Source organism: Metopolophium dirhodum, chromosome 2 (assembly GCF_019925205.1).
Source record: "Metopolophium dirhodum isolate CAU chromosome 2, ASM1992520v1, whole genome shotgun sequence".
NCBI lineage: Eukaryota > Metazoa > Arthropoda > Insecta > Hemiptera > Aphididae > Metopolophium > Metopolophium dirhodum.
The window spans coordinates 8,442,965-8,462,535 of record NC_083561.1 but is presented as its reverse complement, the minus strand read 5'-3'; the positions used below and the strand labels follow the sequence as shown (position 1 = coordinate 8,462,535).

General features: G+C 26.6%; 1 protein-coding gene across 2 annotated transcripts in view; it reads right to left on the bottom strand.

The window, feature by feature from the left end:
• Positions 1-19,571, bottom strand: part of LOC132937918 (ly6/PLAUR domain-containing protein 6B-like) — a 62,622-nt gene that overhangs the window by 4,809 nt on the left and 38,242 nt on the right. For both annotated transcript variants that reach the window (XM_061004523.1, XM_061004524.1), the window contains exon 2: positions 1,775-1,923. In XM_061004523.1, the coding sequence (XP_060860506.1) occupies positions 1,775-1,898 (124 nt within the window). In that variant the 5' untranslated portion in view covers positions 1,899-1,923. The remainder of the gene's footprint in view (positions 1-1,774; positions 1,924-19,571) is intronic.

Genomic DNA, 19,571 nt, shown 5'->3' with positions numbered 1-19,571 from the left:
AGTTCTGAAAAAAAATAATATTATGATAATAACTGATGGCACTTAAATTGGCAAGTTTAACGTTTTCTATGCCCGTCAAAATATAGCGATTTGTGAATTTAAATTTGGATAGTAAAATGAGTAAAATTTACTGGGCTAGAAACACTACTTTGTTAAATTTATCATACACCTTGTTAGTTGTAAGTTGTAACAATATCTTTGACGGTTAATTGGTTTAATGAATCCTTAGCATACTTAGAGTATTATTCTGTTTCTCCTTTTTTTTATTTTACAATCTAAATGAAGGAATTAATCTCAAAATAAATTAAAAATTCTATTATCTTTATCTTATTTAAATAGTTTCATACAAGAATATGTGTTACACGCTCTGGGCTCTGTTTTTCACCAAAACCATGCTACAGCAGTACAGCAATAAATATTTCATCATATTTAATACTTATTTTATTATTGTTTTTGAACCAGACAATAGATTATAAATTTAAAATAACGTTTGTATGGATTTCCACGAGACTTATGGTTTTTTGAGTACACTATTATAAGAAATTACAAATTAAAAGTATTTTTTCTATAATTTGTTTCAAATTAAACACTATATTAGTAGGTATATTATAATGTTGAACTATTATGACTTGAAAAGATTTTACCTTGACTATCAATTTATCTTTGGTGACAAATTAAACATAATTGTTTAAGTTTATTGTATATGTCTAGAAATTGTTTTACAAACATTGTATAGTGTTCTGTGTTTTGTCTTAAGATTCTTAGTCGCGAGAGAATTGGGTTTGACAACCATGTATTTTGACTTTTGCTCTCGGGAAAAAAGCTTTTAGGGTAGTAAGACTGTTTCAAAAGTTTCGTGTAACATATCAGTCGATTGAAATATAAATGGAGTTCCGTGGTAAAGAATTCAAATTTTTTTTCTTCGAAAAACCGAAATAATTTAAATTTATGATCAAATTACAACTATTTGCGTATTCATTATTTTATGATATTTTGGTTTACCTGGAATAATGTTAAAAGTTTATAACATTAGACAGGCTTAAAATCTTCACAAGTGCAGTATTTGTAATTTTAAACTTTAAGGTGTATAAAAAATAGTTGTGTAGTTAGTTTGTATAATGTCCAATAAATAATAATGTATTACGATAGTACATAATAGACCGCACAAAATGTATAAAAGTTAAGTCGTAATTAAGTTACATTTATAACAATTAAAATACTGCTCTAATGCCTCTAATCAAATGAGTAATGAAAGTGTTTCTTGTCTGAAATTATGTGCGTATATTATCATTGTTCATTTGTTTACTACACACATAATTAAGTGAACTATTTAAGCTACCATTTAATTAAACTGATCTTATGTCTTTTAATCGTGTTAAAACATTCAAAATGGCTAAGAAAAATAATTGTAATTGTTTAAAATAAGTTATAATAAGTACATTAACATAAATTACTAATATTATGAGTATAGAATCATTAATACATTTAACATATTGCTAAGAATTAGATGTTATGCATTGAATATTTTAATTGTATTATATTAAACAATTTTATGTGTGAATTGCTTAAAATATTATATTGATTTACAATTATTGTCATTACACTGTGTGCGTTGTGTATCGTATTTTCCTCGGATTAAGTGTGAGTGTGTGACACATTTTAGAGAATGCTTATTTGAATGTTTGATTAGGGTTTGTACTTTGTTGTTAAAAACCTGCCATTATCCACAACTGGACGTTTCAAAATGGCTTTATATTGTTTACCAGTGAATTACCTTCTGTCATGTTTTGTGTGACAACCTCGGATATTTTGGTATCGGAACTCAGCGGTCTGGCCACGCAACCAGACAATAAGGCCCATCTAAATAGTGGTACCATCCACGGGCAACCATGAGGCATACCTCTGTATGACCCCAAACATTACCTGGAAAACAATCAACACAATTAATTTTAGATTTTTAGCATAAATAAAACATTGTCTAAGGTTTTTATCCATATATTTTTGTCATTGTTATTCATACATACAGTTTGTTTGTGTAGAAATAAAGTTTCGAACGTTTTAGAGTATATAATGCACCTTATACAGTATTATAAGACTTACGCCTGTCGGCTATCAGTTAGTTATTTAAACGATCATAATATGGATGAGATATTGGAAAAAGATAGTAGTTGAATAAATTACAAACGATTTTGGATTAAAGTGTTTCTATTTTTAACCATATCTATTTAACACGTTTAAATTATTTGTTTTAAGTTAAATGGTAGACCATCTACCAAAATAAATGGTCACATAAAATGTGAGGTATAAGGCTTTATTTTTTTTTAATTACAATAGTGATGCTCTAATAATACAATTTGAAGCACGCTGTACTAGTTCAATATTTTAATAACTAATTTAAATAAAATTACAATAATAGTTAAAAAAAAAAAAAACAAATTATAACTAATTGATTTAATGTAATTATATTTTCGAATCCAATAATAAAATAATAATGTATGAAATATGTTGACATGTCGTTTTACGTTTATGAATAAAATAACTGAACTGTTTTATATAGGTATTCATGTTTATTTATGTCTCTCGAATGGTCCAATAATCAATATGTTGGGCATGGTTCTGTATTCACACAATGTATGGAATTATTCATACAATGGTGTTTAAACTCAATATCATTTAATTAATTATGCCATTCACCAGTATTGTAGCACTTGAGTTAGGTTACTTATTTTAGGACAGATCGTTTTTAACATATAGGACAAATATCATTCTGACACTTATTTTAACACTATAATTTATAGTTTTACACGAAGACAACAATTTTATATTTCAATATTATATTTTCTAAAAATATAACAGAATAAATTTTAAATATAGTTTTACGTACATTTTATATAGTTTAAAACCAAAATGTCTTATGACCTTTTAAAAAATAAAATGAAAACTAATGAAAACCTCATTTAATTTACCATAAAAAGTATTTTTTTTTTTTTGTCCATGGGCCGCCATTTGGTGACATCAGCCCTATGGTAATATTGAAAAATGGAATAATATATTAAAATTAAAAATATATAACAATACCTTATTATTATTTTATATGAACGATGAAATAAACCTCTACAAGGAAGTCATTAGGAATACGCCATTTGTTTGTAGTTGTATATGAATCGGAATTATGTTGCAACTATTAGTAATTTTATTTCATATTATGTAACTATACATATTAATTTATCTTACCAGTAGTCTATATTATGTATTAAGCGAACATTGATGTACTTTATGGTACAGTTCTAGTTTTAATTACTTAAGTAAAAGTGAGGGAGCTTTACTTAATTTTTTTTTCAAAATTTCAGAATATACGATATAAAATTAGAATATATTATGCAAACAGTTATTGTAGATATCTAAATAATTTCACTCCAACAATTCTACGATAAACTATAGTTCTATGCAAACTTGTAATGTTGCACATATACACATCTTGTTTGCTCAAAATTTTAAGTTGTATTTTTATGGAATAATTATTACAGCTTGTATATTCTTATTATTATAATATTATTTTATTATTTTAGATTCTCAGTAATATTTAAATTGAAGAAGCTATTGATTTTATAATGTGTACTTTTTTTTATACATTATTGCTAGGATAGCAAGGTACCTACTTAAAAAGCTCAAAAAGTTTTATACTTTGGTTCAATCTCTTTAGATTATAAAATTAAACACAAATAGTATCTTCTTTAAAAATTTATATTTCTTTAAAGTTCAGTATATTTTGAATAGTCCCAAAAAGTAGAAGACATATAAGCAAATAAATGTGTGTCTTGACTATTTTAAACGTTTGGACAGCTAAGAATTTATTTCGAATATAATGATTTTTCATGGCTTTCATTTATAAAGACGCTTGACCTATATATGAGCATGCTTTTTTGTAAAAGCTATCTAGTGCGTGTTCAAAAAAAAATAATATTTATTTAGTCCCTTATCGATTTGAAACTATATAGTCAGATGATTAAAAAGTGATTTTTAGAATATCTTAGTAGGCTTTAAGATATATAAAAGAAAAAGAAACAGTGAGAATATCGTGAAAGTTACAATAAACTCATTTTAAATAATATTAATTTTATCGTTATACTTATAACGCAGACAAAAGTTCATATTTTTTATTAAAACACTCACTTTGAAATATAAATCATGTTATAAACTTGGCTTTGCTTAGATTTTTATTGCTTTCCAAATGCAATTTATGATGATTTATTAAATATTTGAAATTAAAAAAAAATATTAATAATATGCATCACTTTCTTATAACGCAGCGAAGAGACACTAATGACAAATGCCTAGTATCTGGTTAGCTTTTTTTGTATTTTTAAAATCATGATATTTTTCCGCAATAATAAACAATTTTCCGACGTTTCAATTTTTTAAAATTTGTTTCCTGTTAAGTGTAATTAAACATTGCCCACTGATGGGTTACGGATACGAGCCAAAAGCGTTGGACTTAAGTGTTGCGTGAAGATTAACTATCGTCGTTGTCGCCAGTCGCCACCGTCGAAAAGTTTTCAGCAGCGAACCTCCATGTATAATAGGTCGTCGAGGAAAACTAACTTCTCAATAATTTAAAGGTATAATGTGAAGTAAGAGTGAATGGAGGGATTTTGGCGACAGTTTGCCAACAGTTACATGTCGTTATTAGTTATTACCTACCTTAGACTTTGGAGGGTAACTTTTGACCACGCGTGAGAGAATGGGTATACAATGTATACGTACGCCGTACACAGCACGTATAATGTATATAAAATATTATATATACGTGCGAGCATACTTGAGGGTTGGTGCCATTGCCGTTTAAAAAGCTCGGCTTATTGTTGTAAATTTCTACAGAACAATATAAAGCTGTTATCTCAGTGTATACAGTATAATATCGCGTATTGTAGGAGAGCATTGTATCCGATTATAATATTAATAATACCTACTGCAGCAGTATACCGTGTTTCTACTATACACGCGTCGGGCTAATGAAAACACATGGTCGTCGCTTTTCTTTTGTTGTTTATTACGCGATGATGGCCATAACATTTTAATCTGCCCCGCACTTTCCGACCAACTTGGTCATCCTTAAACGTTTCAAACTTTGCGTATTAATTGGGTCATCTGTATAAAGTTGTCGGTGAATTATTTATTGCCCCGCTAAAGCCACCTTCCGCATTATCGTTTTATTATGTAAATCTTTACAAACCTCAACCCAATTATATAGGTAAAGCCGTAGGTACAGGTAGGTTAGGTATTGGACTATTTATGTATAGGTAACGTGCGTTAAATTATTGTCACGAAGACGCGTAAAATCGAGCCATTGTTAGTGCGACATTTGCTATATACATTGGCGATACTTATTATTTATTATTCATATGAGATAGTGCAGTTACCAACATTTTATCAGACGGCGATTGCGTTTAGGAATACAAATTGATGTATGTATTATGACAAATATCAATGACGGTTATTGACAACACAGTTACAATGTGTGTATCCCAATTTTAAAGCATGAGGATAATTTAATCGTGATTATACATATTGTTAGTTTCTGAAATTTAGTGTTCGCTGCTGAATTATTTTAATAAATCGTTTATTCAATAATTCCCATTAAAAGTGATTTATTTTAAAAATTCTAGTACTGGAATTTCATTAAATTTTAGAACTAATTATTCTTGTATTCTTCATAATCAACAGTAGGTACAAATTATGTAAATCGTATGAGTATATATATACCCAATATGTGTACTTTTCTATGACATAGGTACCTACCTACTTTCAAACTAAAATTAATATAAATAAATATTGTTTTGTAATAAATTATATCTTATACGATAATATATTTTGATATACCATACTACAGTCTATAACAATTTGATTTTTAATATTGTATTAGTTATCTGTTGAACTTTTATTGCAGTCAGTTAAATATTTTACAAACGCAAACATAATAAGTGTATATTTAAAATTATGTGTATATAACATTATCTGTTTATATCGATCATACAATTTTATAGCATAACCACTCTATTCGTTTTATATCTACGCTGTTCTATTTAAGTAAATACCGTAAATTACGTATAGTATTACGTATAGACTGTTTCAAGACTAAAATAACTAACAAGTGTTAATACTAAGCTCTACCTACGATTTTTCCAATGTTCAAACTAATTATATTAAAGAGACAGTTACTATTAGTTCATTGAAACTTTCAACTGGTTATATAGTTATTTTAAACATTGAAAAAATCTTGTATATGTGTAAAGAGAGAACTTGATTAACTTATCCTTTGCAAATGTGGTAATTGGTTATTTACCTATTTTCAGTTATTGACATATCAAATGAAAATGCAATGAAGCGATGTTTAGTTTGGTTATAGTTTGATAGACAGAGATAAAATACATTTACTGACATGACATGATACATAGGTGGTTCACTAATTTACTATTTTATCCATACTATATTTTACTCATATTTCTTTATGTTTAGCAAATTGTAACATGGAAAAAGTCATCTATTATGGTTTTAATGGGAAATTTAAAAAAATATTCTTCTACTACGTAATAAACAAGAAAAATGTAAAATTGATTCAGGATTTTATACAATACTCTAGAATTTGGTCACATTCTAATTTGATAAAAATATTTTTGCAGTACTTCTTTAAATTTTGAATAATAATTAAACTTGGATGATTCTATGGAGATAATTTTCGAATTTATTTTTATGAAAAACATCAAAATAGTGGATAAAGAAATGTAAGAAAACGTGATTATTATGAAGTAATCCGACCTTCACTCAATATTTTTTTCAAATAAAATAATGTATTATTGATTTAAAAATAATATAAAACACCTGCCTCAGTTCGTCACCCAACTCCCAGTCTTTTAAAAGTATATTTAATGTATAATTTAATGGTACCTACCTAATTGCGTTACCTACCTCTTATTACCAACCATAAATACTTAATGCCTTAATTTGTTCTTATGCAGAGTTTTTCTTTACTTCAATAAGAAAACTTAGTCTAACATTTCTAATACTTTTCTGAATAATATTGAGAAAAACCAAGAAAAAAGATTTGGAAAAAGCAGGAATATTTCTGAAAAACCCGGTTTCGAACAAATAAATTTTGATATTTTGTCGCAGTCCAAAACACGAAGTTTAAATTGTAACGACATTGGATAACTAACGTCGTGGTTTAAAAAAATATTATTTACTTACTTGTGACCTCAAACTTATTCTAGATTTAATTAACAAGAAGTGTAGATACCTTAATAATTAACTAATGATATTTAATTATATAGTAACTATTTAAAACACAAAAATTTTAAAAATAATAAGTATATGATGTGGTCAAATTCTAGATACCTGTACCTATATGAATTTAATAATATATATGAATTGTTTTTGTATTGATACGGTAATATTATTTAATGTTGAAGTTGTAATATACATATTATACAAATTAAATTAATAATTACCATCTTTGGCGTTTATAGTTTCATTAAATCATTTAACTAACCAATGGTTGTATGTAATATAAAGTATTTATCTATATATTTGCACATATAAAAGTTTACATTATAGCTATTTATTATTTTTTATGTGGTTAGAAAATTATCACTTTACATCGAAAATACACTGGAAGTACTTCAAAAGTTTCATCAAAAAAACTTTGCCAGATTCTAAATATTGAAATATTTTGTCTCATCTTTTTAAGCGTCATTACGTTTCAAAAGAAACGAGCAAAAATCAACTGTTTGCGTTAAATGGCACTTTGGAAACACTAATATCATCCATCAAATGTAGTATTCAACAAATGACTGCTATTTATTTTCGAGATTATATCATTCTGCGCTTAAAACGTTATGTTTTTGAAAGGTAAGAGGTAATATTTTTAGTTTATTTATTACCGTAAATACAATATATTTTTTTACATTTCAATAGGTTTCATTGGATTATTTTTATATTAAAAACTTTACAGTAAAACAAAGTTTTATGATTTTTCCAAATGAAATTAACTTTGATTGATGCAATTAATTTACAATTGTAAAATATAAAAAATGAATAGTTCGATCAATCAAATATAATGTTCCATATTTTATGATTTTAAACTGAGTTAAATTCATGAAAAGTACTTAAAGTATTAAATTTATTAGAAAATAATGTCAGTTCTTAATACGTTTTAAAAAGTTAAAATTTTCCTTTTTTCATATTAGTGATTGGTATCAAGTTACTGTTTTTATGTCATTATTATATCACAACTGAATGATGTGTTTAGTTCTTAGAGATAAATTCCATAAAGCTTAAAGTTTCACTATAAATGCATTTCTAAAATAAACTATATTAAAAATATTGCAAAAAATATACTTATAACTTAGGTACTCCATTTACTTTTTTTCTTTAAGTCCAAAGTCTATAATCAAATTAAAATATTATGTACATCATTTAAGACAAGGGTAGGTAGATAATGTAGTAAAAACAAGATAATGTAAATAATAAAAGTTTTTTAACCTCAATACATGATTAATAATGTCTATAAAGTATTTAACTTCTCGTGCTTTGAGTAAGGATAAAAGGGTTTGATGGTTAAACGAAAGTTTGTGTTAAATTGCCAGATCTAATAAAGGAGATAAAGGAAATATATCTACATCAACTTATAAAAAATATATATGATTCCATTAAAACTATTTGTTTTATGGTTTATTACTGTTTTATATAACTAGATAGTTTATATGAACTAAACTCCAAAGTAATAACATAATTTAAAATATACCTATTATATTTTCATTTTTTTTATAATATTCGTATACATAAAGTTATAGAACATTTTTTTAGTTACCTACTAAAAATTCTTTGGCAAATATTTGATAAAAAGGAAAAAATATATGTCTTAAAAATTCAATGATACCAGTCGTATGCATTTTAGTTTTTGATAATAAGTAATAAGTTATTTATTACTTATTAGTCATATCCAAAAACTTAAGATCTGTAAAGTGTATAAATATATCAATTATTTCAAATTATTTATGTAAAATATATAACCTTTGTATAAATATATTTAAAACATAATATAAGTTGATCAATTTTAATATTATTAATAGATTTTTTTTACCAATGACCATCAAATACCATTAATTATTTGTTGTAGTTATATAACATATACCAATTTAACAAAAGGTAATAAATGGTACTGACCAATGATACAATTATAGAGTTATAAAGCTTTTTAAAGCTACATCCACTATAATATTCTGTTAATTAATATGATGGGTAAAAAAAATGTTTGCTGCTCTGTTCGGTTTCGTGACAATTTTTAAGAATATTCAAATGCTAGTTTCTTTGTGTGATTAAATTCGTAATAAAATGAAAAGTCCTAAAGTAAAAAAACCGGAAAAAATATAATTTATTTTATTATATACTCAATATTGCGGTTACGTAAAAATTCGGATTAAGTATGTTTGATGAGTAGAATTCTATAGAAAAAGCCAAATGCACACAAATAAATCTCTTGAACGTCGTATAACAGTTAAGTTGTTTTCTTATCGACGTAGGTATATTGATTGTACCTATTTAGGAGTTTTACTGTTAAAACTTCTTAGTTGTAAGTTAAATTCAATCACTCCACGATACAATATTATTATGTTTCTAATCTTTTATACATTTTATTACTTTAATTTTATCTATTGAAAAATTGGAGATATATTAATAATAAATAATACTGCTACTCAGAACTTAGTCAAACATTTTATATTCCTATGTACTGTTGTATATAGTCATTACTTTTTATAATATTCAAGGTTGACGGTAGGTATGTATATAAAAAATATTGAGGGTATTTTTTGTATCGTTTTTCAATAACCCTAGAAATGTTTTGTTCCAATTTTAACTAAGTTTGAATATATTGTACTTTTTGTCCTGCAATTGCCATTTCATATTTTCATGTGTTTATGGAATTTGTTCATTGCAACAAATATGACTAGGAGTATTTGTATATAGGTACTATGCTGCAAATTACAAAACTTTGCATGCAATTAAAAAAAAAACTAATAATCACAAATGTTTTAAACTTTTGGAATTCGAATGTATATTTAGTATTGCTTAGGTAGGTACACAGTTTTAATGTTTTTCCTCTATCGCTTTAGACAACTTTTGTGCTTTACTTAAAAAATACATGTTTGAGGGTCTGATCAATAGTCAATGATATTTTATTAGCAACTGTTAAAATGATAACGACATCATAATACAAATAATATGCAATATACAATATTATAATATACGATAGTATGATGTGTATGCATTGTACGTAGGTACTACATATTATAATGACATACACACGCGATTTATTAATAACACACATATACATTATATTATAATGGCATAGGTAACGTCGTATTATCTGTATTATCTCTATATAGGTAATATCCGTGGAAAAAACATTGATTTGAATGACACAACACTCGTGTTATGTTTTAATGTAGGTACAATAAATATAAATATAATATTATATTATTATAGTGCGACATCTGTGACGCTGCCTTATGTTACAATACGCACTATATTGCAGTTATATCTATATCCGACGTTTATTATACCGGATGTGTATAAAGTGGAATTTGGGTGGGTGATCGGTGGTGGTCAAAGGGGAAAGGGATTCACGGGGTTTTCCATTTAAACTCGACTCATACTACCATCGTGCAGTTTGACATTGTGTTCTCGTGCTATATAGAATGTATTTAGGTATATATAACAGAAAAGTGTCATTTGGACCTGTGTACGAGCAGAGATTGAAATCACAAACTGCCATCATTCCGGTCCATCGATAATAATCTGCGTATTGTGAATTGTGATCGGCGTGCAAAGCTTCCCCCGGTTGCAGCTCTCCGTTCAAAGCTCGGCCAAACATATTTTTATTCACCCTCCATTTGCATCGTACACTATTAACTAACTGTTATTTTGTTTTTCGAACCATTTCATATTTATATATTATAATATCTCCTCTTGTCCCGCTGAGAAAAATCCTTACAAAACACGTATGCTGCAGCACGCGTGCTCATACTATCGTGTGGATGTTTATTTATCAAGAGTATTTTATTCTGACAACGAAACGACTGAAACGAGTTGTAATAAAGTGCAAGAAGTATAGAGTTTATCATAAAGGCGTGAAAATAAATAAATTTAACATTAGTATTTTGCATTTTTTTTCAAACTAAATTCCAGGCAGAATAAAAAAAAAAAAACGCTCCCAGCACTTCAAAAATATAAACCACTCCCTTCGGAGACGTTCAAGTGTCTTCGGTCTGGAATCGCAGTGAATACTTAATACCATTTTTACGTCAGGGGACCTTACAAAAGTTAAAATTTACAATCGTGTTGTACAATAATGTATAGTTCTTAAATTGAATGGCATATTTTTATACTTTCTTGCATGATCCGTAAGTGGAGCAGTGGTTTCCCACAATTTTATAATTGTTTTCCATCTAACAGCGGGGTACGATAAACTAACAATGACTAGGGAATGGCATTGTGGTAATAGCGTTCACTGGTTCATTATAAAGATGTAGTGAATTACTTGTTATATAATTGGTTAGGTATACACAAATTAATTTTTAGAACTTTTATCATATAAATTTTAAAGTTTAAGAAATAGCGAATTTCAATAAAATTAGAACAATATAGTTTAGGGACCGATGCTTTTACGTTATATGTCCTATAATTAAGGGGTTTAAAACTTAAAACTACCCTCTTTTCCATATTTAAATCCTAATGTGCACAAGAAGGAGTTGAGTAACACCTTCCAAATTCTATCTAAATTTCTAAAGTTAATGACTACCATGATATAATAATAATAAGACGATAGCGTTTTGCTTATAATGCACCGAAGTGAGAATTATAAATGCGTCTCCAGTGTCTACACTGTTATCCATACCATGATCGTTAGTACTTAATATATTTTTACTTTTTTGAAGTACAAATTTTGAACCATATTGTAATTGGTATATGTACCTAAATGTATACCTAATAGATGAAATAAAAATCATGGAAGTTGATGTCTCGTCGAGACAATTTTAGATAATAATAAATGAAGAGACTTACAAAAGACAAAACCCAATCCAATACACGTCATATAAGTTGATAAAGGTGGAACCTACAAATATTGTTTCAATAGACAATACTACAATATAGGAAGTATTGTAATCGATTTTGTATTAATACTGGCAAAGCATGGTTGTACTGCTGAGATTGGGAATTGTTTAAAATGATTTAATTGCAAGTGGATTAAGTGTAAGATAAACATTTTTTGGACCTTTCAGAAAAACATTCAAAAGTATGTACAAAATTATTTTATGATTTTTATCGATATATTTTCATTATTATAACATACTATAACTGTATTACTCGGCATTGCACGGGGATAAACAAAATCGAGATATGCACTCTACCTGAAGCAGATAGTAAGTAACTTTTTTTTATTTAGGTAAGCCAATTGCAAGCAGAAACAAACGAATATGCTGTTATTATTTTAATATTATTAATTGCAGGAAATCCACCCTAAAATAACGGGTTTAATCGATTACCTAAAACTTCCCAGAATCTTCAAAATATAGTAGTAAACCAAATATTTTTTGATAGGATATTTATATAATAGATGTTATAGGTAATCGTGATTCTGTTATAATGGCTTATATCCAATCATAATAACTATTTTATTATCTATATCTAACCAATGCCGACCCTATATTTATTATAATAAAAAAATATAAAAAATTTCGTGAGACGAACCAAAATTCTTGTATGAGATATATTACAGCTATATAGTGACCTATATGGGTTGAAAAACGAAGCTTGTACCCCAAGTCTCAAGAAATCTATTGACATAACTTTTATTGAACCGTTCATTACATTTTACATAGAGGACAAAGAAAGAAAAGACATTAATTTATATTTTATATATATATAGATTAATTTATTAAAACATAAATTGCACACTTATAGTATTTACATAATGTCTCTTAGGTCTTTGACATACAATCATTAACTACAAAAAAGTAACGTTTTATATTATACAATTGTGGTTAAACACAATGTTTATGCACTAAAATATTATTAAATCAATACTCAAATAGTCAATACAGTAAGTTATTCTATAAATTATACCAGAATCTGTCGACGATTTTTTTCAAACATCTGTTTTATGTGGTATTACCACTTAATTTATGATAATATTTCATAACCAGCTATGTACGTCATTATATATGTGTGTTTTTAGTTGGTTCAAAGAAATGGAAATTCATATGATGAATTTTTATTTATTCATTCATACTTCACAGACATTGGACATTGAATATTATAGCTCATGATTTTTTCCATTATTTATAGACTTATAGTACCTACTATGACGTGTAAAATGAAATTCTTTACAAATAATAACAGAAATTGACCGAGAATTAGTGTCATATGTGATTTATGACTCCTAGTGTAATTTAAGCCACAATCAAGATAAATTAATAAAGTTTAAATTGATAAGGTACCTTATTAAATCTGGTATAGATTTAACTTAAGATTTAAAAATCAATGACAATAAATCAGTTAAAGTTGTCTTCACTCTCTCTCCGACGAAATTTCATGAAATTATACTTAATTACTTAAAATATATTCCATTAAAAGACTAAACCAAATATCATGGAATAACACTGAACAAATGGTTAACCTAGATACTTTACTCGCAAACCAAGAGACTGCACATTTTTCGTTCTTTTCTAAAGTCAAAATTAAACTATCCAGTAAAACTATCTAAAATCCATCCAATCCAAGCTTTCCAAAATATTATTGCTCATGTCAAAATTATTGCTATAATGTCCCATGCTATTTAACTAGGGAACACAATATTACATACGATATACAAGTTATGACTGTTAACAACTTTGACAAACTTATTACAATTTACAAACGTTTTCATTCCAAATAAATCTCCAAAGCTAAGCCATTAATATAAAATGTGACTTCCTTTTTAATCCTGATAACTCTCCTCGTTGGCCAAAACAAAACTGGTATAGCTATTTTCAAACTAACGAATAAATAATTAAATGAGATATTACCAAATTTATTCTCCATGCCTCTCACGTTTCTATCAAATTATCATTGTATTGTACTACATAACGATATGGTACAATTACAGTAAATTATTTTGTTACATATTTTTTAATAAAAATAAATGTATTATTTTTATAAAGTCTGTAGTTATTGTCAAGAAGTTGTTAATTTATTATAATATTACTAGATAGCTATATACTAGTAACACTATGACATGAAAAAAAATTATGTTTTTGATGATATAAAACCTTCAACCTTCCAGAAGACTTTTAATGGTATACTTTATTACAGTATTTATTACGTGTCATGTGATGGAGTGGAGGTGGTTTGGGGATCGTGATAGCCCCTTATACTTAGTAAGAAAACTTTTTTTCTTGGCATAATGATGATGGCGATCTATTTGACGATTTGAAAAATAATTATTGTATAGATTTAAGTTAAATACGCATGTAGATAAAATACTCGGCCGACTGCCGACAATTTCGAATTTAGATCAATAATATTATGTAGGTATTTAGATAATAATCGTGAAATTCTACCTTGTCAGTCGTCTCTCGTCAGTCGTCACTCATCACTCATACGAATATTATACGTTTAACATTGATATCCGGTGTGACGACAAGAATAGAAGTAAAATAAGAATATAATATGCACCATTTTGTTGCAGATTATTCTTCTCAGAATTAACATAACCAGTTACCACTTACCACTATAAAACAAGAATAATTTAACTCTTTATACTTATTTTAAAACGAAATACAATAAACATAACATTATGACGCATGTTTTTATATAGGTACCTAAAAATATACGGGATCGGAAATTCTTTTCTACTGACTTAACGAGTTAGTATTTGTGGTCTTCCTCTATAAACATTTGTTTATAATTTTACTTTAGTAAAGACGATACTGACATAACGATATACCTTCTTATTTTTTCATGTATATAGCAGCGGAGGGAGGTGGCTCGATGAAAACTAAAACGCATTTCGGTTAAGTGCTTCGTATGGCTGGCGATCGTGATTTGTGAATCCCGTTGTAATTGTCTCATATAAAAAGGTAAGATAAGTGCGCAATCGTGGTGTACCTACCGTCATTGGCTCGATAACCCACGTATACCTATAATATATTTTGGCTCCTCAAAAATATTTATGAGTCGCTACCGGGCCATTCTGAGCTGGTCCATATAGTACATAAGTACCATAAAAACATTGTAGTGAAAAAAATGTAGTCTAAATGTGATATGATATAATTGGTGTATACCAGCATACCACATCTATATTCGCGAAAGTGAAGCCGTTATATTATATTGGTCTTAAAAGTATACCCAACGGATTTTACTTGGTTTCACATGAATAATTTGATGCTCAATCGCTTAAGATGTAAAGTACTATTATGTCAATGTTTAAAAGATTTAGTGATTTTCAAAATATGTGAACCACTAAATTTATTGAGATACAGTGTCATTAAAAATAATATATTTTACATAAATTATTACAACTTATATTTTATTGTTGAAGTTGATGTAATTTAATACAAACACATAATTTAAATGTGTCCGAGTGCTTTATTATTTAATATTATTTTTCTATCTGTTTTCGATTAGTTAATAGACTTAAGATATAAACAGTAAATACACTGCTTATATAAATAAATTAAATTAAATGATACAACTATTATTGTATTAAATGAGACTTCATGATGAAAATGTTATTCATCATAATAGCGGAGATACGAAAATATTCTCGTTTACTACATAATTTAAGAAAAAAACTTTTTTTTAAATTTAAAGAAGGTAAATGTGACAAAATATAAGTTAGAAGGTGAAGTGGAAAAATAATTTAACTTTCCAAATTATTTTTTTTTTTTTTTTTGATGAATCACAACACGGGCAGTTTTTTAAGTTGGAGCTGTTTAGTTCCTGAAAATGTTGTTGATAATTTTCTGGTATCTATAGATATATCAGTACACGTTTATCGTTTATACATACCTAAAATTGAAAAAAAAACCCAACAGAATACAGAATAGATACCAGTTAGTACTGTGATAATATTAATTTTGAGATCAATAATGAATACCTAATTGTATTTAAGAAAAAAAATTTCTGATCGAAGGTTAATAACGCACTTTTTGACAATATTCTTGAATAACATATTTCGGTATTCCTTAACCTTGACACAAAATAGTTTTATTTAAAAAAGAACATAATATGAAAAAGATAATAGTTAAAAATCAAAAATCTAAAAAGATACTTCGTCACGGTTAATCTTAAGAATCAATTTCACTGTCACATATTAAAAAAATGAGTTCAATTTACCATTTACGATAGTAATATGTATAATGTCTGTTCATGGTTATGCCTTATACGTCTTTAAATTCTATAAAATAAATATTACAAATAGATATTATATTGGCTTGGTTTTATATTATGATGTTTTATTGAATAATTTTTCGAACTTCTCGATATATTATGTAATAAAGATTCAATGTATCATGGACATTTTTTTTTTAAATTAAATAAAAAATAACAGTTCAATTGTTTGTTATAATTTTTAAATTTAATTCAATATCATTGAACATTTAAATTTTCATTTTATTACATGATAACTTATTTGATATTCACTGTTATATTTAACAAAATAAGTTCAAAAGATAAGTACTTAAAATAGATATTTTTATTTATAAGTTTTAAATAGTCATATTTATAAAATATAAGAGAGTTAACTTAGCTTAGATCAAAGTGTTTTTTTTCGAATGCGATGATTTATGAATTATGACTTAGTTTTTTAAAATTATATATACCAACCTTTTTATACATTTTGTCTAATATTGTAACGGATCACATGTTTACATATTATTTGACACCGTTACAAACTATATAGTATAAACATAATATTATTGGTAATAAGGAATAAGATTTACTACACATGTTATAGTCACATGGGTACACAATGTGCATCTTGTAAAATATTTAAACTGCAGTAGTATACTAGTATATGTATATGACATATACATATACTACTGTTCAAATATTTTACAAGATACACACCATGTCAAGTTCAATAGTTCTAGGCCAACAGAAACGCGTACTACAACGAACTCCGGATGACCATAATATTCGTAAATTTTTCGTCATACTGTATTTACTATTTAATATTATATATGTTATTCATTAGGAATTGTGTAATTATACGACATATATCATTGGTATCAGTTTGATTTAGCTTTCCTGAAGTTTCCGAGCTACCGTTAAAATTATAATTCATTGGGCTCTGAAAACCCTCACTGAATTACCCAAATATAACAGGCACCCCAACCCTGTTATACAATAATAATATTTTTTTTTATTTAATATACTTTGTACCGTGTGATATTCAATTGATTAATTTTGTTTAATAAACTGCACATAAAATCATTCTTATTTAAAAATTATGGCTTGTAACTAAAAATAATTTAAATTACTTCAATACTGATATGATAAGAAGATACTTAGTATTTTAGTTTAATTCTTCTTGGGATGTATGCTTTATGCATACAGCATACGCCGAAATTATATTTATGTTAATATGAATTGTAATTAAAATGTTTAATTTAGTATTCAAATATAATATATTAAAAAAATATATTTTTATAAGTTACTTCAAGACAATATTGACAAATACTGTAGCACTATATATTTTTATTAATTTTTTAATTTTTAATTGAAATTTTATGTGACCTGCGTAACATTAAAGTTTTTTTTAATTTATAAGATAAATTAATGTAGATTAAGAATATTAGTATTCATTATTGTGAAGATTGTATTCTCTAAAATATTGAATTCATACTATTATTATGTTATCAACATTTTATCCACGTTCAAGCTAACTTAATATAAACATACAGAACTTAAAAGTTAGTGTTTTATACAAATAAAATTACCATACTCGTGATTATCCATAAATTATACGAAATTACTCGTATGTATGAAATAAATTTGTATTTCACTTAATTCTACGTTTCATGTTTACTTATATCATATTTCATATTAATGAGATATATAAAATATTAATTAATGTATATTTTAGTATAGTAAAATTTTAGTATAAATTAAATTATTGGAATTTAACAATATAATTAATAGTAGTGTATTAAATTGTTATCAGTTCAAATTTATAAAAGAAGAATTTTTACATGACGTATTGAATTGTTATTTGTCATTGTGTAATATTTACAATGACTATTTAAAATTCAAACCATCGGTTTTAAATTTCAAGTTTATATTACATTATAGTGCTATATAAACTAAAATATTACCATTTTTTTTGCATTTGGTTTTGTTCAAATACTTATATAAAATTAAAATAAATATAATTATAGTCAATGATTAATAGTTAAATTACGCATGGAATATCCTTTAAAGCTAAAAATACCGGGGCTAAATATAATGAACACATATTATGCGAATTAAGAATAATTTGAATTTTCAAGGATTAGTCAATTATTTACTTTACATAAAGTTTGAATTACTTATATTTACTATAACAAAAACTGAAATCACCTGAACAACCACCGTTTAATTTATTTAAAAAGAATGTTTTGTGTGTTTAGTATTTTTTTTATTTATTTAATAATTTGTTGAACTTCTTTCCACGTAGAAACAGACAACCACCGTGGCACCGTTATTAGTGTATTATTGTATTCATATTTAAAAATAACAATGCAGTTTTCAGCATAAAATCTCATAGTTTACCTACTACAGATTATTTTTTTATTTTAATATTTAATAGTTTATAATTACAGACTACAACCAGGAATATTTACTAACAATTAAATTCAAAATGGGATAGTGCAATGCTAATGAAAAAAAAGTTTTGTTTAAGTTAGGTGAGATCATATCACTGAGATGAAATACAAATACAGTAATATATTTTATTAATACAGTAATTGTATTTAATATCGAAGCTTAGGTACAATTATTTAACATAAAATGACATAGGAGCAGGGGACTAAAAGTTGAAAAAATCACCAAGATAAAGTGTTTATAATTTACTAGAAGATAGAAATAATATAATAAGTAATATACACACACAATGTACATGCACACACGCACATGGACATATTATTATGAAGTTTATTATATTTTTTAATATAATATTCGTGGACTGACGTAACGTGACTGTGAGTAGGTAACAACCGCTGCCACTAGTTCTCGGATGGGTGACCATCCTGTTTCGTAGTGCGCGAAAACCTTATCAGTTATCACCCATACACGTGTATTCAATCATACCAACCGTTCTAACCTTACCATACTACCCGTACCAACCCTACCAACTTTACCGGATAATGACCTCAGTCGTCGAAGCCTTGATCCAATAAAAAAAAAAAAATATATGTATATAATATTCTTTTCGCATAGGTACGTTTATCCTATATAAAAGTATAAAACAAATAATTCCATGAGAATCGTTAATT